The sequence below is a fragment of the Columba livia genome, chromosome 1 (assembly GCF_036013475.1).
Source record: "Columba livia isolate bColLiv1 breed racing homer chromosome 1, bColLiv1.pat.W.v2, whole genome shotgun sequence".
In the NCBI taxonomy this organism is placed as follows: domain Eukaryota; kingdom Metazoa; phylum Chordata; class Aves; order Columbiformes; family Columbidae; genus Columba; species Columba livia.
In genome coordinates this window covers 167,022,805-167,044,912 of record NC_088602.1, presented here as the reverse complement: position 1 = coordinate 167,044,912, position 22,108 = coordinate 167,022,805, and the positions used below count along the sequence as shown (strand labels likewise).

Below are 22,108 nucleotides of genomic sequence, written 5' to 3'. Positions count from 1 at the left end.
AGATACGCAAAATATCCAGTATTTTCAAATGAGTTGAAAATTATGTCTCAGCATGGTGATTCTGACCTTTGATTCATTACCAAAAGTAACACTAAGAGTACTTCATTAATTAATAGCCTTTTGGCTCTGAAATTGAGCGTTCTAGTGGGTATTTATGCTACTGCTTCTTGCCTTACAAAAGCAGGCAGTACAGTGTATGCTTTCTGCTTCTGGGAACTGAGTTTGTTTCCAGGGAAGGACACCTAAAGGAAATTACATCTTTTATCTTAGGAGGTTGTTGTCTAGTGTTTAAAAGATAAACCAAACCAAACCAAAATGGATGTCGTAGGGAAGAATCTTGATAGGGAAGAGGGAGAAACGGGCTGGAAAAAACTGTCTCATGGTAGCGGGAGCTTCTGGACTACGGTAGTTTACATCTATCCACCAGAGGTGCTGCTGCACCCCCTCACACACAAGTATAGGCGGATAGAGGTTTTTTGTGTTGTAGGATCTAAAAATTCAAAGCAATAGACAACCAAAATTTATTCAGTTCTAAAGCCAGAAAAATGCTGACCAGAGTAAATATCAGATAAGCATGTCCCTCTCACACCCCCCGACCTCCAATCCCTCTGGCTTTTATTAAAATAAACTTTAGTTTAACGGAATTATTTTGAGCATTTATTCATTTTTACAGAAAGACACAGGTTCCAGCACTTTTCTGTAGGTGTGCAGTCTGACATTTCTGGTTGGTGTCCCCCAGATATAATGACATCTCTTCCATGCCTTACTTTCCACCCTCATTTGGAATCATTACCTTGAGGGACTCACAAGGTCTTAGTAACACTCCAAATCAAGAGAGCCACTATTAACATGTAGTGACCCTCAACTTGTGCGCTTGGCTCAGCGACAGAAGTAGTAGTCGGTTACGTGGAAATCAGTATTTCCAGTTTGCAGCTCCTGCTAGCTCTGATTTGATTTCAGAAAGCCTGAAATGCTTAGGGGCCCAACAAATCCTTTTTTGGACCGCATCCTCTTCTGACGCAGCGCTTTGCTTGGAGACGAAGAGTAATCGCAGTCGTATCAGAGGCAAATTCGGTGGGATTTACAGTGAACACCCACACCTACAGTAGAAACTAAACTAACTAAATAACAAACTCTCTCGCCAAACTGGCTCAAAACGTTACTGGAAATATTTGAAAAATGAAAACTGGAATGTGAAAAAACGTCTTCAGTAGACAGCTACCTACAGTAGAAACTAACTAACTAACTAACTAACTAACTAACTAACTAACTTCTTAACTTACTAACTATCTAACCAACTAACAAACAAACGAACTAACAAACTCTCTCACCCTAGTGGCTAAAAACACTGTTCTAAACATCTGAAAATTGCCAACTGGCATGTGAAAACAAATGTGTTGAAAGCTGTCAAGTGCCCTTTCTGCAGCTCTTTTCACGGCTCGCACAGACAACACTGGTGAGACTTCTTCATGGGCTGGTGAAAGTTCTGCAGAAAGGACGAGGTGTGATCTTCTTTCTCAGAAGCCCCACTAGACCGTCCAGCTGAGCCAAAAGGGTGGCAGCATGAGGGTGATTTCTTCGGCCACCTCGACAGCCTGCCTTGAGAAAGATGGGGGGAAAAGACAGGCATTAGGCACCGGGTTGAGAGTTGAACAAGCAACTTGTGCTTTGGCGTGAAAGGCAATATCCATACACAGATCTCCACTGCAGAATTCCTTAGAGCTGGTTATTAGGCTTTGGTGTTTTTCTCTCAATTATTTAGATTGCTGAAGCTTGGGGAGGCTTAAGTGAACACATGAGCTTTTGACTCAACTGCTGGACAAATCTCTGCTTGAAGGGCCAGGCCTGGGTGCAGCTGCAGTAAGAATGCAGGGTGGTAGAGAGGTTGTAGATGTCCCTTCCCTGGAAACATTTAAGGCCAGACTGGATGGAGCTCTGAGCAACCTGATCTAGTTGAAGATGTCCCTACTCACAGCAGGGGGTTGGACTGGATGACCTTGGAAGGTCGCTTCCAACCCAAAGTATACTGCCCAAGGGCAGGTGATCGCTTCCTCTCTGGGACCATCTGTGAGCACCACAGAACTGTTTCCTCTACTCAAAGCAGCGTGAAAATTCCCAAGAGGGAGAACAGGCTCTCTTACACGCCTGGGTTCCTTGGTCTTCTCACCCTGCTTGGGTGGTCTCACTTACCCATCGCTGAGCTCTCTGTTCACAGCTTTCGGCATCGCTTGGGTGGCGGGCCACCGGCCTCCTCTTCGCAGCTGTGCTTTCTCTTCCTGGGGGATGGTGTTTCCCCTTGCTGCGAAGAGCTTGGACACCTGTCCATTCAGGAAGATTGTTAGACAGGCACAGCCCTGATCACCATGAATCAATTCTACTCTTCATCAAAGCTAGCTCATGTCACCTGTTCTGCCCAGAGGTGCTCTCCTGGGGTTCACATTCGTGAGGAACTGGAGGCACCTGCAGTAGAAACATAGAAGATGACACCTGCACACTCTCCATCTCAGCTCTAAAAGGCACATCCCTTGGATGGGTTTGCTCAGCTCAGCTGTGCCACTTCTGCTGGGATCACCGCACAGAGAGTCCCTACAGTGGCAATCCCACCTTCTGGGTGGGGAGGCATTCTCTCACGCTCTGTGTGGACCTCACATACCTCGGCAGTTTCTCCTTCTTCTTCTGGTGCCGGTGACTCCTCGGCCTGTTGGCTGGCAAGTTCAGCCTTGGCCGGTGCACCTGGAAGCTCAGCCTCCTCCTCCTCCTGCTCCTCAAAGAGTTCCTCATGGTGTTGGATGAGGAACTCAACCAGCTCCGACACCTGCACACAGTAAACCACTGGTTGCCAACCCGCTGGCTGCAAACGGGTGCAACAGCCCTTCCCACTCCTGATCGTGCCTTCTGCACAGAAAGCTGCAGCTGTGGGGCTGCTCTTCGCAGCAGCTCCCCCACGAGCATTTGCTGAAGAGAGAAGGCAGCCAGGAAGCCCTGAAGAGCAAAGCTGGCATGGGCCGGGAAGGCTGCAGCGGGCTGGCAAACACAGCGTACCTTCCCTGTCACCTGCATCAGGACATCCAGGGCCAGCGTGTCCTCCTCGGGTGGGCTGAGGAGGTTGGGCCCCACGCAGATGGCCAGGTTCCTGGCAGTCATCTTGGTGACAGGGACATTGGTGCTGATCTTGTGGAGCAGGCTGAGCAAGGTTCGGAGGAGGAGGAGGTTGGCCTCGGGTAACTTGCCGGCCACCCTGCGGGAACAGGAACGCAACGTGAATGGATGAAGTAGGTGTTGTCCAGACAGGTGTCCCATGCTGGTGTCAGCCAAGCCCATCCCAAGGAAGGCTCCTTGGCCAAGGCGGCTCTACAGCAGAGGGACTGCCTTCGCTGAGACATGGGCACCTCTCTCCCTGACAGCCCTTCTGCTGAGAGTCCCTTTGTGGAGCCACCCCCAATGCCTGCAGGCAGCGCTACAAGGAGACAGATAAATGCTTTTCTGTGCCACTTTCCCCCCAGAATGCTGAGCCCACAGCAGCAGCAAGAGGTGGGTGGCCAAAAGCACAGCTTGTTCAGGCAGGCTGTGGCTTTGCAGGCAGGTGTCGGGCTCTGGCAGTCCCTGTGGAGCCACCAGGCTGCTGGCCACACTTACTCTTTGAGCCCCGCCAGCCTCTCCTGCCTGCTGGTCTTTTGCAGGGCATCCATCCACTGCTGGTAAAGCTCCGAGTGGAGGAGCTTGGAGGGGATCTTGCGGAGGAAGTCCTGCAATGGCAAGGGCTGCTGGTGAGGCTGCGAGCAGTGCCGCCGGGAGCACAGGCAGCATCCCCAGCACACTGGGTGCCGAGCAGCTCCCGGGTTTGGGCTCCTGCTCACACAGGTGCCCATCAGCAGCACCAGAGTCCAGGTCAGCAGGGCTCACCTTCAAGATGACAGCCAGGACGTGCACCGGCTGGCTGGCCAGGTGGACCTGAGCGCCGGTGTCCAGGGCCTCCCTGATGTCCCGGGAGGCGCGCTCGCTGGCCGCCAGCCGGAAGATCCCCTCCGTGGATGGGCCCTGCTCGTGCAGCAGAGCCAGCAGATCCTGCAGGGGAGGGAGGAGGACATTGCTGGGCTGGAGACAGGCCCTGGGACAGCCCAAGCTTCCTCAGGGACAGGGGGGAGTGTGGATGGTCTGCAGCTCTCCCTGGGGCTGCACACAGGGGTGGCTGGAGTTGGGTGTCGTGGAGGAGTGCGTTTTATTCCCAAGGCTCATCTGGGATGCCTCCAATGGGGACACTGCCTCTGCAGAGGAGGCAGCAGCATGGGGATGCCCTGGCCGGGCTTGCTTACCTGGATGGGCTGGGGCAGCGCACCATCCTGGCTGCAGAGAGCTGCCAGGGGCCGGCCAAAGAGAACCCCCGTGTGGGCAGAGGGCGACGGCCCCTGTGCCTCTGCAGCCGCTGAGGTCCCTGGCCGCGCAAAGCGCCAGGGCAGCCACCTCTTCTGGCTGCGGGTCTCACCTTCTGCCAAGGAGAAGAGAACAAAGCAAGGTGGAGCAGAAGCAGCAGACCAACGCTCCTGGAACCTCTCACACTGTACCCCACCCGCCAGCGCATGGGACAAGCGTCATTTGGGAAGAAGGGACCCTGGGGGCTCAGGTCTCTCCTGCTGCAGAATAACAGGGGCAGACTTGCCCTGCAGGAGGGGCAGCAACAGCTCCAGGGCAGCAGGAGCGCCCGTCTGCAAGAGGAGGAGGGAAGGGCTGTTCTGCGCCCATCTTCTCCCAACTCACCAGCCAACTGGCCACTTCTATCTTGGCCACCAGAGGGGACGACAGGTGGGGGCCGCTCCTCTGCATCAGCCTGCAAGAAATGTGCTGTGTTCACCCAAGAGCCCTGCAGCAGAAAGGGGCCCCAGCGAGCTGCATCGTGCCCTGGCCACGTGTGAGTGATGGGCATGGCTGAGATTTCTCTCTGTGCGATCCTCACCGTTGCCTGGCCCTCGAGGAGCCTCTCCAGGCTGGCGGCGTGCAGTGTCATGGCCTGGGCAAGCAAAAAGAGAAGAAGGTAAGAAGTGATGCAGCTGGTGCTGGGCTAGAACAGGCTCTGGGACCGAGCAAAAACAGGAGGGACGCTCACAGCATTGCGGCTCCTCAGCTCCTTTAGCAGCGCTTTGAAGGAGGGCAGCCGGGTGACCTGGGCTCCCTCCACTCCTTCCGGTGGTCTGTGTATGGCGAAGGAGCAAAGAGAGAGCTGTGTGAGACACAAGCCACATTTTCCCTCCCCTGCCAGCCCAGGGAGCCCTTCCAAGCTGCCCAAAGCACCCGAGTACCACTCGGAAGCCGAGCGGAGAGCAGCAGCAAAGGTCCAGGTGGGGTTGGGCAGGTGTTGTGTGCACACAGCTGGGTGAAGGTGCTCCACCAGCTTTGCCCACTCAAGAGCTGCCCACTGCCCTTGGGGCAGCTCTTCTCAGCTGTAGAGCCCTGTTTCCACACCGTAGGGCTATGATACCTAGAGCATCCCCCTATGATGTGCGCACAGCTCCCCCAGGCTTCACTGCCAGGCAGGGCTTACCCAAGGAGAGCGCTGAGCCAGAGCTCCTTCACTGCCCGGCAGCTGCAGAAAGAGCAGACACAGCCTGAGTGCCGCTGCTCCCCAGCCTGGGGGCACAGGCAGGCGCTGGCACAGCCCTGCCCCGTGGGGATGGTCCCAGAGACAGGACGAAGCCGTGGGAGGTGGCACCCAGACTCACCGGAAAGTGATGACACACGAGCCGCAGGGCCAGACGAGGAGGAGTGAGGTGGTGTGTTTGCCTTCCTCCTCTTCAGAGGCATCGCCGGCTGCCCCCTTGGCGCTGCCCAGCACCTGCAGCTGGCCCAGGGCCAGGCAGAGCTTTGGGCGCGGGGCGCTGCCACGTCTGCAGAGAGGAGCGGCAGGGAGTGAGCTGGAGGAGCCTGAGCCCGCCGGCTCCCCTCCTGAGTCCCCCTGCCACAGTCACGGCCATGGCTGTATCCAGCACCAGGGTGCCGCTGGCCTGGGGCTGCTCCTGGGATGACGCTGCCCTGGTGCCAGGGCCAGTGCTTGGGAGGAAAGGCAGCTGTGCTCTGCAAATCTTACTGGTGCTTGGCGATGACCAGCGTGTCCCTGAAGAGGAGGAGGTCCCTCCTCCTCGTCACACGGCCCTGGGTCACCCGCACACGCTGCCGGAGCAGTGGTTCCCATGATGCCGGGATGGGCATGCACTGCTGCACGGGCTCAGGCTCGTCCCTGCAGAGCAAACGGTGTCGGGCGTGAGAAATTGGGCTGCTGCGGTGTACGGCTGTTCTGGGATGTCTTTGAGCCTTGCATGGGGACGCCTACCTAGAGCCGCGGCAGCAGTTGACCTGTCCCATCCCGACGAGGCAAAGAGAGGCCTCCTGTAAATCTTGCTTCTGGGGCGCAAGAGAACGGCCAGGCAGGTGTCAAAAGCCAGCCAGAGGGACGCCCAGTGCCGAGTGGTGCTTCTGGGCAAGAGCTTGGCTCCTGCCCGTGACGCTCCGTGTTGGCACAGAACCGTTGCCGGGACAGCGCCGGGTTAACCCAGCGCGCCATTCTAATGACCTCAGCGGTGGGGGAGGGGCACTGGGGGCTCTCCCCAGTACGCCCATGTCTCTGTGGGACTGGGAGCGCAGACCTGGGCACAGCACTTCAGGCCTGGGCTCAGCAGCGCTGAGCAGAGGGGAAGGGTCACCTCCCTCCAGCTGCTGGCAATGCTCTGCCTCGTGCAGCCCAGGGTACCACTCGCCGCCGCCTTTGGCCAAGGGCACCTTGCTGCCTCCTGGTTAACTTGGTGTCCCCCAAGAGCCCAGGACCGTTTCTGCCATGCTCTTTACCAGCAACATTGCCAAGCTGCTTTGGGTCACAAGTCTGTGTGGATGTGTCTCAGGATGCTTCACACCCAAAGCATTGCCAGAGATTCCTTGTTTTTTAATAAAACCAGGACAATTACAGATTTTCATTCTATCATAAAGCATGGCTCTCTATGTTAAATACATTTTGATACAACAAAACTGCCCATGTAATACAAGGTTTCTTGCTGTAACCATCTCTAAAACCACTCTGTGTCCTGGTCTTGTTAAAAAAACAAGTTTCTCTTTCAGTGAACTTGCCTGTCAGCTAAAGCTTTCCTATTAGCTGCATTTTCCTCAAAAAACAGAGACATGTTTTGGTAAACATAGCAACGGAATGCAAAGGTTTTGCTAAGCATGGATGCACCTCTCACGAGAGGGGCAATGAGAAACGGGTGACCAAGAAACTGACCAATGGGGTGTAACATCCCGTTCATGTGAACACTTCGTATAAAAGTGGGCGATCACGTAGATCTTGTTCCTTTTTTCTTTATGGCCGACATTAGGAGAGGACTTTGTGAGTCGTCCCTGCGAACTGAGACCTCGTGAGAGACTGAATCCAGCTCCGGTTGGCTGCAGACTCCAATCCAGGACTTCGGGTGCCGGCTCTGCAGGTGCTGGGACTTTCAAGATTGGTTTTGTAGATTTTGTATTCTTTTCTCTATTCTTATTAGTAGCATTAGTGAAACATTTTTAATTTTTCCAACTCTCTTCTCTCTGTCCTTCTTTCCCTCCCAATTGCCTGTCCTTAGTGGGAAGCGAGGAGAGGGAGAAGCTGAATGACGAACAGGGGGGAGAGGGGGTTAACAATACATCTGCCACGGTTTTATTGTCACCCCGCAATCAAAAACCTCGACACCACTGTATTTCTGTAAACTGCATTACAGACTGGTCATGGTGTCTATTTTACTGTTTCTTATCTTCCGTGAAAACATGTCTAAGATTACCTCGGAGGCTCTTCAGGACTTCCGCTTTGATAGCTTTTCTTGGTTGGGTTGGTTTTGGTTTTTGTAGGGCTCAAAGCGAATTGCTTTTAGCATTGTCAGGCTGAGGAACAATATTGCGATAGAGTTAACACGTAATAGATGTATCATCATTCCAGAAGACCTGCCCAGTCAAACAGGGAAAAGCGCACAGCTTGCTTGCGTGATGCAGCTCTGTATACACGCTCACTCTAATACAGTAGAAGGGCACAAAGGAGCAGCATTTCAGTAGTCACGTACGCACCACCCATACGCTTGTGTGTTCATGCGATGTGGAGGTCATCGCAGTGCTTGCTACCGGTTTTCTCCAACCTGCAGAAAATCTCTTCCAACGGCTGGTTTATTACCTACGTCCTTAGAGGAAATTCTTGCAGCTCAACACGTGCCTTTTGCAGCATGTGCAACTGGGTAGAAGTAAAAGTGCAGGGAGAGGAGCCTTTTAGAGGAAGTTTCTGCTCTTGGAATCTAACGCACATCGGGGTTTGGGTTAAAGCAGTTGCCCTTGGCTCACCGCTTGGGAAAAGGTGTGTTTGCAGCATGTCAGCCAAGGCGGTCAGCATAGTCCTTGCCAATGAAAGTGAGTGCAAATAGAGCGGCACCATTTCTTCCAGCTTGCTGGATCACAAGCCGCTTGGTCTGCAGCTCAGTCTGCAGCTGTGGCTCCAAAGTCTTTGTCATATCAAATGAGCAAGAAGTCTCCAAAGATGGTCAGGATTTAAAATGACTTCTTTTGAAAGCATGTACACGGGACATCTGAGGTCATCTCTGCCTACTTGGCAATGCAGTAACTTGTTGACATTAAATGGATTTTAAGGTTTTGAGTGAAATATCCCAGCTTCATACAGACTGTGTAGTCACCTATTGTTCAAGAGGTAATGTGAAACCTGCTGGAGCAATGCAGCTGTTGTTCAGCCCCTAAGTGACAGCATGATGGCCATAAAGTACAAAGAAAATGCCTGCGGTGGTACAAATTCTGACAAGTTTTTGAAGAAAAGGCCACAGCAGTCCTATTACATTCCAGAAGAAAATGGCTAAAAGCAAGGGGAGGTTTAGGGTGGACATTAGGAAAAGGTTCTTCCCCCAGAGGGTGCTGGAGCACTGGGACAGGCTCCCCAGGAAGGTGTCACGGCCCCAAGCCTGACAGTGTTCAAGAAGAGACTGGACAACACCCTCAGACACATAGTATGATCTGTGGGGCTGTCACATGCAGGGACAGGAGTTGGACTTGGTGATTCTTGTGGGTCCCTTCCAACTCAGGACATTCTAGGAGCCTGTGAGTTAATTCAAGAAGATCACTCCTGCAAAGTCCCAGTGACGTCACGAGCAGTTAGATTATCTTTCAACTAGTTTATGAGTGACAGCACACCGGGATGTCTTATGGACCTCCTCTATGCAGTACACAGCTACGTACAGCAGAAACTAACTAACTAACTAACTAACTCTCTCCCATTGAAATCAGAGCCAAATTCAGTGAGACTTTACAGTGAACACTGAGCAGCTTCCTAGATCTTGCGTATGAGAAGGCACCTGGTCGAGAGAAGATTGCCCCAGAGCAGGTGCTGGGTGGCGGCAGGCACACTGGCCAAGGAGCAAGTAGGACATGGACAGGGTAGGTGTTTCCTGCAGGCAGCAGCAGTGAGGGATAGACTCGGCTTGTCGAAATGCAGTCTGCTGGCATGGATGCACCTTGTTGTGCAGCACTAACATGGTTCCCCGCCTCTCCAAGTCTGGGCATCTCTTTGTGCTAGGTCTTCTTGAAACAAGGCTGAGAATCAATTTCTTCTCTCCTTAACAAGCCTTGTGCATCAGAGACAACAGAGGTTCTAGCTTTAGATGAATGAAGCTACTTCAGATGGAAACTCTCTCTCCTAAGAGATTAATCCAATATGCATAGATTGTAGTGCTTTTAAATTCTAAGAAACACAACGTCATTGGGTCCTTTTAATCGCGAGTGATCTCTGAGCTAAGTATTTTATTCAGATTCGTGGCAGGTTTAAGACTGTAGAGACTCGTTAAATTAGAAACATTTACCTTGCTTGTAGTGAAAATCAACCGCATTCTAAAATACCTTGCTACTGAAGAAATCAGATTTCTGAGATCAGAGAAAGGGAGTACATGTAAGGGAGATTTTTCTCTGGTAAATCATCTGTATAGAGTCATTCTGCAGGGTATATTGTATATTAATAACCAAGCTCCGGAGATTTATCTCACCAGAATTGGTCACCTACTACTGGACCTACTAAAGGAACTGCGGAATCAGAGAACGTCTTCAGTGTGAAGAGACCCACCGGGATCATCGTGTCCAGCTCCTGTCCCTGCACAGGACAACCCCACCGTTCACACCACGTGTCTAGGGGGCATTGTTCAGTCTCTTCTTGAACACTGTCAGGCTTGGGGCCGTGACACCTCCCAGGGGAGCCTGTTCCAGTGCTCCACCGCCCTCTGGGTGAAGAACCTTTTCCTAATGTCCAGTCTACGCCTCCCCTGGCACATCTTTCTGCCGTTGCCTCAGGTTCTGTCATTGGTCACTAAAGTGAAGAGTTTGGTGCCTACACTTCGTGCTCCCTTTGGGAGGAAGCTGTAGACCACAATGAGGTCTCCTCTCAGTCTCCTCTTCTTGAAGCTCAACAAACCAAGTGACTTTAGCTGCTCCTCATATAACTTCCTCTCCAACCCTTCACCAACTTGGTAGCCCTCTTCTGGATACTCTCGAGTAGCTTTGGGTCCTTTTCATCCTGCGGCGCCCAGAACTGCACCCAGTGCTCCAGGTGAGGCCGCACCAGTGCAGGGTAGAGTGGGAAAATCACCTTCCCCTCACCTCAGGTTGGCAATGCTGTGCTTGATGCACCGCAGGACACGGTTGCCCTCTTGGCTGCCAGGGCACACTGTTGGCTCATGTTCAACCTGCCCTCCACCAGAACCAGATCCCTGTCTGCAGAGCTGCTCTCCAGCATCGCGTCCCCCAGTCTGTATGTACAGCCAGGGTTGCCGTGTCCTAGGTGCCAAAATCTGACACTTGCCCTTGTTGAACTTCATGAGGTTGGTGATTGCTCAGTTTTCCAGTTTGTTCAGATCCCTCTGCAGATCCTCTCTGCCCTCGAGAGCGTGAACAGCTCTCTCCAATTATGTGTCATCGACAAACTTGCTAAGCAATCCCTCGAGTCCTGTGTCCAAGTCGTGTATGAAGACGTTGAAGAGTGCTGGCCCTAAGACAGGTCTCTGTGGCACCCTGCTTGTGACTGGTCACCAGCCCAACGTTGCCCCATTTCCCAGAACCCTTTGATCCCAGTTCATCAGCCAGTTGCTCACCCACTGCATTATTTGTTTATCCACCTGTATGCTGGACATCTTGTCCAGGAGCATACTGTGAGAGACAGTGGCTGGTACTCCCTTTTACACCCCAGCCTCTAAAACATCGAGGAGAAGCTCCGAGAAACAGAGCAGATCAGAAGTGTGCAACCCAGGGGGATTGCCTTCTTCCCACTCTTCCTGGCATGCCTGAGACAGTTGGTAGACAGAAGAAAGCTGTCCTTCTGCCTCCTCGAGCAAGTCCTGTTGTCTCTTTGGCTCCAAATCTATGAAGCCAAGCCAGGAGAAGCCAAAAACCCCAACCCAAATTGTTTTGTTCCATTTTGTAGAAAGGGGGAAGGGAAACACCTAACAGATTTCTCTCCTGAATTTTACTAAATTACCTCTTGAACAGGCAAGTATGGTTTTGATTATGTCCTTAATTTTAGGTTTTGCTAGATACGCAAAATATCCAGTATTTTCTAATGAGTTGAAAATTATGTCTCAGCATGGTGATTCTGACCTTTGATTCATTACCAAAAGTAACACTAAGAGTACTTCATTAATTAATAGCCTTTTGGCTTTGAAATTGAGCGTTCTAGTGGGTATTTATGCTACTGCTTCTTGCCTTACAAAAGCAGGCAGTACAGTGTATGCTTTCTGCTTCTGGGAACTGAGTTTGTTTCCAGGGAAGGACACCTAAAGGAAATTACATCTTTTCTCTTAGGAGGTTGTTGTCTAGTGTTTAAAAGATAAACCAAACCAAACCAAAATGGATGTCGTAGGGAAGAATGTTGATAGGGAAGAGGGAGAAACGGGCTGGAAAAAACTGTCTCATGGTAGCGGGAGCTTCTGGACTACGGTAGTTTACATCTATCCACCAGAGGTGCTGCTGCACCCCCTCACACACAAGTATAGGCGGATAGAGGTTTTTTGTGTTGTAGGATCTAAAAATTCAAAGCAATAGACAACCAAAATTTATTCAGTTCTAAAGCCAGAAAAATGCTGACCAGAGTAAATATCAGATAAGCATGTCCCTCTCACACCCCCCGACCTCCAATCCCTCTGGCTTTTATTAAAATAAACTTTAGTTTAACGGAATTATTTTGAGCATTTATTCATTTTTACAGAAAGACACAGGTTCCAGCACTTTTCTGTAGGTGTGCAGTCTGACATTTCTGGTTGGTGTCCCCCAGATATAATGACATCTCCTCCATGCCTTACTTTCCGCCCTCATTTGGAATCATTACCTTGAGGGACTCACAAGGTCTTAGTAACACTCCAAATCAAGAGAGCCACTATTAAAATGTAGTGACCCTCAACTTGTGCGCTTGGCTCAGCGACAGAAGTAGTAGTGGTTTATGTGGAAATCAGTATTTCCAGTTTGCAGCTCCTGCTAGCTCTGATTTGATTTCAGAAAGCCTGAAATGCTTAGGGGCCCAACAAATCCTTCTTTGGACCGCATCCTCTTCTGACGCGGCGCTTTGCTTGGAGACGAAGAGTAATCGCAGTCGTATCAGAGGCAAATTCGGTGGGATTTACAGTGAACACCCACACCTACTGTAGAAACTAAACTAACTAAATAACAAACTCTCTCGCCAAACTGGCTCAAAACGTTACTGGAAATATTTGAAAAATGAAAACTGGAATGTGAAAAAACGTCTTCAGTAGACAGCTACCTACAGTAGAAACTAACTAACTAACTAACTAACTAACTAACTAACTTCTTAACTTACTAACTATCTAACTAACTAACAAACAAACGAACTAACAAACTCTCTCGCCCTAGTGGCTAAAAACACTGTTCTAAACATCTGAAAATTGCCAACTGGCATGTGAAAACATATGTGTTGAAAGCTGTCAAGTGCCTTTTCTGCAGCTCTTTTCACGGCTCTCACAGACAACACTGGTGAGACTTCTTCATGGGCTGGTCAAAGTTCTGCAGAAAGGACGAGGTGTGATCTTCTTTCTCAGAAGCCCCACTAGACCGTCCAGCTGAGCCAAAAGGGTGGCAGCATGAGGGTGATTTCTTCGGCCACCTCGACAGCCTGCCTTGAGAAAGATGGGGGGAAAAGACAGGCATTAGGCACCGGGTTGAGAGGTGAACAAGCAACTTGTGCTTTGGCGTGAAAGGCAATATCCATCCACAGATCTCCACTGCAGAATTCCTTAGAGCTGGTTATTAGGCTCTGGTGTTTTTCTCTCAATTATTTAGATTGCTGAAGCTTGGGGAGGCTTAAGTGAACACACGAGCTTTTGACTCAACTGCTGGACAAATCTCTGCTTGAAGGGCCAGGCCTGGGTGCAGCTGCAGTAAGAATGCAGGGTGGTAGAGAGGTTGTAGATGTCCCTTCCCTGGAAACATTTAAGGCCAGACTGGATGGAGCTCTGAGCAACCTGATCTAGTTGAAGATGTCCCCACTCACAGCAGGGGGTTGGACTGGATGACCTTGGAAGGTCGCTTCCAACCCAAATTATACTGCCCAAGGGCAGGTGATCGCTTCCTCTCTGGGACCATCTGTGAGCACCACAGAACTATTTCCTCTACTCAAAGCAGCGTGAAAATTCCCAAGAGGGAGAACAGGCTCTCTTACACGCCTGGGTTCCTTGGTCTTCTCACCCTGCTTGGGTGGTCTCACTTACCCATCGCTGAGCTCTCTGTTCACAGCTTTCGGCATCGCTTGGGTGGCGGGCCACCGACCTCCTCTTCGCAGCTGTGCTTTCTCTTCCTGGGGGATGGTGTTTCCCCTTGCTGCGAAGAGCTTGGACACCTGTCCATTCAGGAAGATTGTTAGACAGGCACAGCCATGATCACCATGAATCAATTCTACTCTTCATCAAAGCTAGCTCATGTCACCTGTTCTGCCCAGAGGTGCTCTCCTGGGGTTCACATTCGTGAGGAACTGGAGGCACCTGCAGTAGAAACATAGAAGATGACACCTGCACACTCTCCATCTCAGCTCTAAAAGGCACATCCCTTGGATGGGTTTGCTCAGCTCAGCTGTGCCACTTCTGCTGGGATCACCGCACAGAGAGTCCCTACAGTGGCAATCCCACCTTCTGGGTGGGGAGGCATTCTCTCACGCTCTGTGTGGACCTCACATACCTCGGCAGTTTCTCCTTCTTCTTCTGGTGCCGGTGACTCCTCGGCCTGTTGGCTGGCAAGTTCAGCCTCGGCCGGTGCACCTGGAAGCTCAGCCTCCTCCTCCTCCTGCTCCTCAAAGAGTTCCTCATGGTGTTGGATGAGGAACTCAACCAGCTCCGACACCTGCACACAGTAAACCATTGGTTGCCAACCCGCTGGCTGCAAACGGGTGCAACAGCCCTTCCCACTCCTGATCGTGCCTTCTGCACAGAAGGCTGCAGCTGTGGGGCTGCTCTTCGCAGCAGCTCCCCCACGAGCATTTGCTGAAGAGAGAAGGCAGCCAGGAAGCCCTGAAGAGCAAAGCTGGCATGGGCCGGGAAGGCTGCAGCGGGCTGGCAAACACAGCGTACCTTCCCTGTCACCTGCATCAGGACATCCAGGGCCAGCGTGTCCTCCTCGGGTGGGCTGAGGAGGTTGGGCCCCACGCAGATGGCCAGGTTCCTGGCAGTCATCTTGGTGACAGGGACATTGGTGCTGATCTTGTGGAGCAGGCTGAGCAAGGTTCGGAGGAGGAGGAGGTTGGCCTCAGGTAACTTGCCGGCCACCCTGCGGGAACAGGAACGCAACGTGAATGGATGAAGTAGGTGTTGTCCAGACAGGTGTCCCATGCTGGTGTCAGCCAAGCCCATCCCAAGGAAGGCTCCTTGGCCAAGGCGGCTCTACAGCAGAGGGACTGCCTTCGCTGAGATATGGGCACCTCTCTCCCTGACAGCCCTTCTACTGAGAGTCCCTTTGTGGAGCCACCCCCAATGCCTGCAGGCAGCGCTACAAGGAGACAGATAAATGCTTTTCTGTGCCACTTTCCCCCAAGAATGCTGGGCCCACAGCAGCAGCAAGAGGTGGGTGGCCAAAAGCACAGCTTGTTCAGGCAGGCTGTGGCTTTGCAGGCAGGTGTCGGGCTCTGGCAGTCCCTGTGGAGCCGCCAGGCTGCTGGCCACACTTACTCTTTGAGCCCCGCCAGCCTCTCCTGCCTGCTGGTCTTTTGCAGGGCATCCATCCACTGCTGGTAAAGCTCCGAGTGGAGGAGCTTGGAGGGGATCTTGCGGAGGAAGTCCTGCAATGGCAAGGGCTGCTGGTGAGGCTGCGAGCAGTGCCGCCAGGAGCACAGGCAGCATCCCCAGCACACTGGGTGCCGAGCAGCTCCTGGGTTTGGGCTCCTGCTCGCACAGGTGCCCATCAGCAGCGCCAGAGTCCAGGTCAGCAGGGCTCACCTTCAAGATGACAGCCAGGACGTGCACCGGCTGGCTGGCCAGGTGGACCTGAGCGCCGGTGTCCAGGGCCTCCCTGATGTCCCGGGAGGCGCGCTCGCTGGCCGCCAGCCGGAAGATCCCCTCCGTGGATGGGCCCTGCTCGTGCAGCAGAGCCAGCAGGTCCTGCAGGGGAGGGAGGAGGACATTGCTGGGCTGGAGACAGGCCCTGGGACAGCCCAAGCTTCCTCAGGGACAGGGGGGAGTGTGGATGGTCTGCAGCTCTCCCTGGGGCTGCACACAGGGGTGGCTGGAGTTGGGTGTCGTGGAGGAGTGCGTTTTATTCCCAAGGCTCATCTGGGATGCCTCCAATGGGGACACTGCCTCTGCAGAGGAGGCAGCAGCATGGGGATGCCCTGGCCGGGCTTGCTTACCTGGATGGGCTGGGGCAGCGCACCATCCTGGCTGCAGAGAGCTGCCAGGGGCCGGCCAAAGAGAACCCCCGTGTGGGCAGAGGGCGACGGCCCCTGTGCCTCTGCAGCCGCTGAGGTCCCTGGCCGCGCAAAGCGCCAGGGCAGCCACCTCCTCTGGCTGCGGGTCTCACCTTCTGCCAAGGAGAAGAGAACAAAGCAAGGTGGAGCAGAAGCACCAGACCAACTCTCCTGGAACCTCTCACACTGTACCCCACCCGCCAGCGCATGGGACAAGCGTCATTTGGGAAGAAGGGACCCTGGGGGCTCAGGTCTCTCCTGCTGCAGAATAACAGGGACAGACTTGCCCTGCAGGAAGGGCAGCAACAGCCCCAGGGCAGCAGGAGTGCCCGTCTGCAAGAGGAGGAGGGAAGGGCTGTTCTGCGCCCATCTTCTCCCAACTCACCAGCCAACTGGCCACTTCTATCTTGGCCACCAGAGGGGACGACAGGTGGGGGCCGCTCCTCTGCATCAGCCTGCAAGAAATGTGCTGTGCTCGTCCGAGAGCCCTGCAGCAGAAAGGGGCCCCAGCGAGCTGCATCGTGCCCTGGCCACGTGTGAGTGATGGGCATGGCTGAGATTTCTCTCTGTGCGATCCTCACCGTTGCCTGGCCCTCGAGGAGCCTCTCCAGGCTGGCGGCGTGCAGTGTCATGGCCTGGGCAAGCAAAAAGAGAAGAAGGTAAGAAGTGATGCAGCTGGTGCTGGGCTAGAACAGGCTCTGGGACTGAGCAAAAACAGGAGGGACGCTCACAGCATTGCGGCTCCTCAGCTCCTTTAGCAGCGCCTTGAAGGAGGGCAGCCGGGTGACCTGGGCTCCCTCCACTCCTTCCGGTGGTCTGTGCATGGCGAAGGAGCAAAGAAAGAGCTGTGTGAGACACAAGCCACATTTTCCCTCCCCTGCCAGCCCAGGGAGCCCTTCCAAGCTGCCCAAAGCACCCGAGTACCACTCGGAAGCCGAGCGGAGAGCAGCAGCAAAGGTCCAGGTGGGGTTGGGCAGGTGTTGTGTGCACACAGCTGGGTGAAGGTGCTCCACCAGCTTTGCCCACTCAAGAGCTGCCCAATGCCGTTGGGGCAGCTCTTCTCAGCTGTAGAGCCCTGTTTCCACACCGTAGGGCTATGATACCTAGAGCATCCCCCTATGATGTGCGCACAGGTCCCCCAGGCTTCACTGCCAGGCAGGGCTTACCCAAGGAGAGCGCTGAGCCAGAGCTCCTTCACTGCCCGGCAGCTGCAGAAAGAGCAGACACAGCCTGAGTGCCGCTGCTCCCCAGCCTGGGGGCACAGGCAGGCGCTGGCACAGCCCTGCCCCGTGGGGATGGTCCCAGAGACAGGACGAAGCCGTGGGAGGTGGCACCCAGACTCACCGGAAAGTGATGACACACGAGCCGCAGGGCCAGACGAGGAGGAGTGAGGTGGTGTGTCTGCCTTCCTCCTCTTCAGGGGCATCGCCAGCTGCCCCCTTGGCGCTGCCCAGCACCTGCAGCTGGCCCAGGGCCAGGCAGAGCTTTGGGCGCGGGGCGCTGCCACGTCTGCAGAGAGGAGCGGCAGGGAGTGAGCTGGAGGAGCCTGAGCCCGCCGGCTCCCCTCCTGAGTCCCCCTGCCACAGTCACGGCCATGGCTGTATCCAGCACCAGGGTGCCGCTGGCCTGGGGCTGCTCCTGGGGTGACGCTGCCCTGGTGCCAGGGCCAGTGCTTGGGAGGAAAGGCAGCTGTGCTCTGCAAATCTTACTGGTGCTTGGCGATGACCAGCGTGTCCCTGAAGAGGAGGAGGTCCCTCCTCCTCGTCACACGGCCCTGGGTCACCCGCACACGCTGCCGGAGCAGTGGTTCCCATGATGCCGGGATGGGCACACACTGCTGCACGGGCTCAGGCTCGTCCCTGCAGAGCAAACGGTGTCGGGCGTGAGAAATTGGGCTGCTGCGGTGTACGGCTGTTCTGGGGTGTCTCTGAGCCTTGCATGGGGACGCCTACCTAGAGCCGCGGCAGCAGTTGACCTGTCCCATCCCGACGAGGCAAAGAGAGGCCTCCTGTAGATCTTGCTTCTGGGGCGCAAGAGAACGGCCAGGCAGGTGTCAAAAGCCAGCCAGAGGGACGCCCAGTGCCGAGTGGTGCTTCTGGGCAAGAGCTTGGCTCCTGCCCGTGACGCTCCGTGTTGGCACAGAACCGTTGCCAGGACAGCGCCGGGTTAACCCAGCGCGCCATTCTAATGACCTCAGCGGTGGGGGAGGGGCACTGGGGGCTCTCCCCAGTACGCCCTTGTCTCTGTGGGACTGGGAGCGCAGACCTGGGCACAGCACTTCAGGCCTGGGCTCAGCAGCGCTGAGCAGAGGGGAAGGGTCACCTCCCTCCAGCTGCTGGCAATGCTCTGCCTCGTGCAGCCCAGGGTACCACTCGCCGCCGCCTTTGGCCAAGGGCACCTTGCTGCCTCCTGGTTAACTTGGTGTCCCCCAAGAGCCCAGGACCTTTAGTTTAAAAATTCATAAGACAGGAGACCTTTTTCAACATTAAAATTATCCGTACCAAATGTTTATGTGTTGTTGTCTTCAACATGCCTATGATCTATTGTGTAAATGCTTGTGTCTCACATCGTAAACCAGTACTACACAGAGTTTATCCATTATGTCCAGTAAAATGTTAACCTGTGTCTTCTATTTACTAGCCAGAAAATTACAATCTTCATCATATAGTAAGGCTTCTGGATCTGTATAAAATAAATTTATACCATTCACACCATTCTCTGTGGCCCTGATGAACCATAACTGAGAAATATATGTGATAGATGTGATTCAGAACTATTGAATGTGCTGAAAATCCACCTATTCTCAGAAAACAAAATTTATTTCTTGAACTATGCTACATTACAACTTCAAGTGAGAGGAGCAAATGTCATTGTCTCTAGTGAACAAGTTATTACCTTATTAACCCTAAATTTAAAAGTGCACGTGCGCAGGGAATTCATTACTATCAGGTGATGTGCAGAGCAAGCAAAGGAAGTGTTATTATCCCAGGGGTCACTGATAATAGCAGAAAATAGGATTATTGCTCAGAGCAAGATGAACAGAAGACTAGATGGATGTAATTTCAATGAGAATTGATCTGTGGAGAATTGATAATTAATTAATTAATTAATTATATTTAAAAGGGCAGCCACTGTATTAATCTGTGACTATCTTGTGTTCTTACTGTAATACAGGGCTGAGCCATTATCTTTCATTTTCTTCTGAGTACAATGTGATAAGACACAAGGGGATATTAGGACCCGGTGAGAACCATAACCAAGTCCTGTTGTGCTGGACACTTTTGAGGATGCTGTGATTGCTCTCAAACCAAGTTTCCCTGTGCCTACAGCCCTTTGTCAGGGACAGAAGGCACATCCTTGGAGGCAACTTGCCTGAGAGCTGACAACCCATGACCCAGCTACTGGCACCTGGGACTATCAGTACCTCCTGGAGTTTATGAACCCCTTGGCTCTAAATTTTGGCTTGTATTGGTTAACGTTTCAGAAGCAAATAGTTAATACTAAATACAAAGCATGTACTGGTGTATCATAGGATTCCCGTTACTTTTCTTTATTATTACCATCCACAGATAAACAAATCCAGAGACAAACCAATCTAGGCAAAATACACCTTTTTGTTTCCTCACTGCATTGCAGTTTGATCCATGTCCCTTGAATATCCAGAGTCTTTCAGCTACAGTTCATGTCTTTCTTTTGCATATTGCATGTATTCACCCTTACATGGCAGCTAATTCTTGTGGCTGCCCCTGCTCCCTCTGGGAGCAAGCTGTTTGTGGTCTGTCTCTATGGCTCTAGGACTCTTCCTCTGATTAATTTGTTCATCAAAATTACAAATATTTTGTTCTGTGTCTGAAATTCTGCATTTTCCACCACACACTCCCTATTCTTTAAGGGAATCATTGTCCGAGTTATTTTCATCAAATAAGTTACGACTGACATACCTTTTTCTTGGCCTGGAAAGAACGTGACGTGTTTTATTTCATCATCTGATATAAAAGGAGCTTTCATCTTGGTTCAAATTCTGACTTGGAGTGTATGCTTGACCAAGGAAGGATGATTGGCAGCCTGGGAAATGTAACAGTACTCTGTAGGTGAGTAACGCAACTTCCTTAAAGATAGTTTTTAACATGTTTCTGGTAGACTACGTGACACGTGCTGCTGAAATATCTGATCTCTCTCAGAATGTGGGCACAATCTGAGAACCTGCAGTTGAAAGAAGAGATGTTCTGTCTCTTTCTGTGGACAGGGACCACACAATATGCAATCCTGGAAATGCTCCGTGATTAACCATGCTATGTACTACTGTTAATGGATTTTATGTGCATGACAACTTTATATTGATTTGACCACATTCAACGAACGAGTTAATTCTTAACTCATTTGTCAGTTACCTAATTTCTGGCAATCCCCTGAGCAAACTACTTTAGTGGATTTAATGCATTTGTAAAATGAATCAATCATAGATTGGGCATAGAAATTTGAATACGTTTATATTTTTTTTTCAGCAGAGGCAATAACAATATATTTCATGGGAACTACCTGCCTCATTTTTTCCTTCAGCCTTCATGCTCACAATGTGTTTCCACTGCCCTTCCCTACATTTGTTCTAAAGCTTCCTGACACTCTGATTCATGTTTTGTCCTCATTCTCTCTGTCACCAGTTGCTGTGTATAGGAGTCTCTTCTGTGTCCTGAAAATGTGGAATGGTTTACTCAGACAACTGCAGAAAATAACCCATTTTTTTCAGGAAATAAAAATAATATTAAAAAAAAAAAAAAGGCAAAATTAACAGATAAAGAGCAGATGTTTTATTTTACCTAATAAATAACACTGGTGTCAAAGTACTTCTGTTTCTCAAACATAAATATGTAGCTTAATTGAAGGAGAAGAGTTGAATTCAGAAGGGATACACAAGGTGAAAGTGAGGAGTAGTGCAGACAGCATGTTTTACAGTCAGCTCTGTTATCTTTACTCAGATGAGATACTGAAAATAATGGAAATAATCCAGATAGTTCAATAGTTTTTCAGGATAATCTCTCTTCTTTGAGTCAGCATGAAGCAGCAGTGTCTTATTTGTGTTTTCCACCAAAATGGTTCTTTGACGGTTCAGTTCTGTCGACTCAGGAGCATAATGTCTTCATAAATACATGGACCCGGACAGATCTGTATTTGAGCAGACAAATCTGCCTTTGAGCTGAACTAGTTGAACCAGCCCACACAGAGCCTATACTTTTGCTTGGTTTATCTATGAACTTGCCAGTGTATCCACAACTAACAGAGAAGTAGCAGACTTGTGTCTACCTCCTTCCTCTCTCCCTCAGAACTCCTGTACTTAAATTAAGGTTACCTCACATAATAAATGGCTGAGAGAAAGCATAATTTATGTGAGGAGATGCTTTTGCTTGCTTAAGTCCTTTGAAGTACTTTATATGAGAGTTACATTGTGTTACATTGCCTTTCACATTACGAAGAGCAGAACATGAAATACTGAGGGAATTCAAGTGAATATTATGCAATCTATCTTACAGCACCTTACATATCACGTATGAATTTGGCTCACCGGCCCACTGACTGAGAAGAGAAAACACGACGTTCACAACAGCCAGCAAATGAAACAATAGTTTAACATCAGGGGAAAACATTAAGGCAGACAGTGTTGTAATGTGAATAAGTATAGAACAGTAACTTGATACCAAACAGAAATATAGCCTCAGATTTAAGTGAGACAGGAGACATGTAAATATGATATGCAGCTCAGGTTGATCTGTAATCCCAAAATTTAAGGTAAGGGTGTATTAAATTATGACTGCTAGAAATGACTTGTTTGGGGAAATTGTGTTTTCAGCACTCAGTTCTCAGTTCTCAGTTCTCTTTCTCCAAACCAGGTGCAAATTAGACGCTAACACTAGCATCAACTCTATGTAGAAACAGTGCAGGCAATTCAATTAAGAGTTTCCAGAGACTGAAAGGCAGGGAAATTGAGCTAGCCACTCATTTTTTGATGGCATTTGTTCGGTTTGTAAGGCAATATGAGAATTTTTTCCTTGCTGCCACAGCCTGCATGGCACTTATTTTGAGTCAAACACCTTTTGCCTCTTCCTGTGGCTGGGTCTGTGGTCATCACTACAGCAGCAGGCCTTGTCTTACTGCACATAGGTTGTGAAA

General features: G+C 51.4%; 2 protein-coding genes across 3 annotated transcripts; both read right to left on the bottom strand.

Annotated features, from left to right (window-relative positions):
* Nucleotides 1-316: 316 nt before the first annotated feature.
* Nucleotides 317-3,643, bottom strand: LOC135576344 (T-cell activation Rho GTPase-activating protein-like). Of its 2 annotated transcripts, XR_010468071.1 has the most exons (3): nt 3,043-3,643; nt 2,191-2,815; nt 317-1,595 (listed from the first exon to the last, which is right to left on the bottom strand). XR_010468071.1 is itself a non-coding variant. In XM_065041510.1 (2 exons), the coding sequence occupies exons 1-2, from the start codon at nt 3,319-3,321 to the stop codon at nt 2,540-2,542; spliced, it is 555 nt and encodes a 184-aa protein (XP_064897582.1). In that variant the 5' UTR covers nt 3,322-3,643; the 3' UTR covers nt 1,694-2,539. The 2 variants fall into 2 exon arrangements, 1 of the variants encoding a protein (XP_064897582.1); XM_065041510.1 differs by lacking the exon at nt 317-1,595 and having other exon boundaries at nt 1,694-2,815.
* Nucleotides 3,644-12,035: 8,392 nt separating this feature from the next.
* LOC135578544 (uncharacterized) lies at nt 12,036-17,927 on the bottom strand. The gene is made up of 9 exons (XM_065052510.1): nt 17,896-17,927; nt 17,653-17,802; nt 17,288-17,452; nt 16,675-16,759; nt 16,329-16,578; nt 15,887-16,059; nt 15,477-15,638; nt 15,210-15,319; nt 12,036-14,811 (listed from the first exon to the last, which is right to left on the bottom strand). The coding sequence occupies exons 1-9, from the start codon at nt 17,925-17,927 to the stop codon at nt 14,160-14,162; spliced, it is 1,779 nt and encodes a 592-aa protein (XP_064908582.1). The 3' UTR covers nt 12,036-14,159.
* Between the last annotated feature and the right edge of the window lie 4,181 nt (nt 17,928-22,108).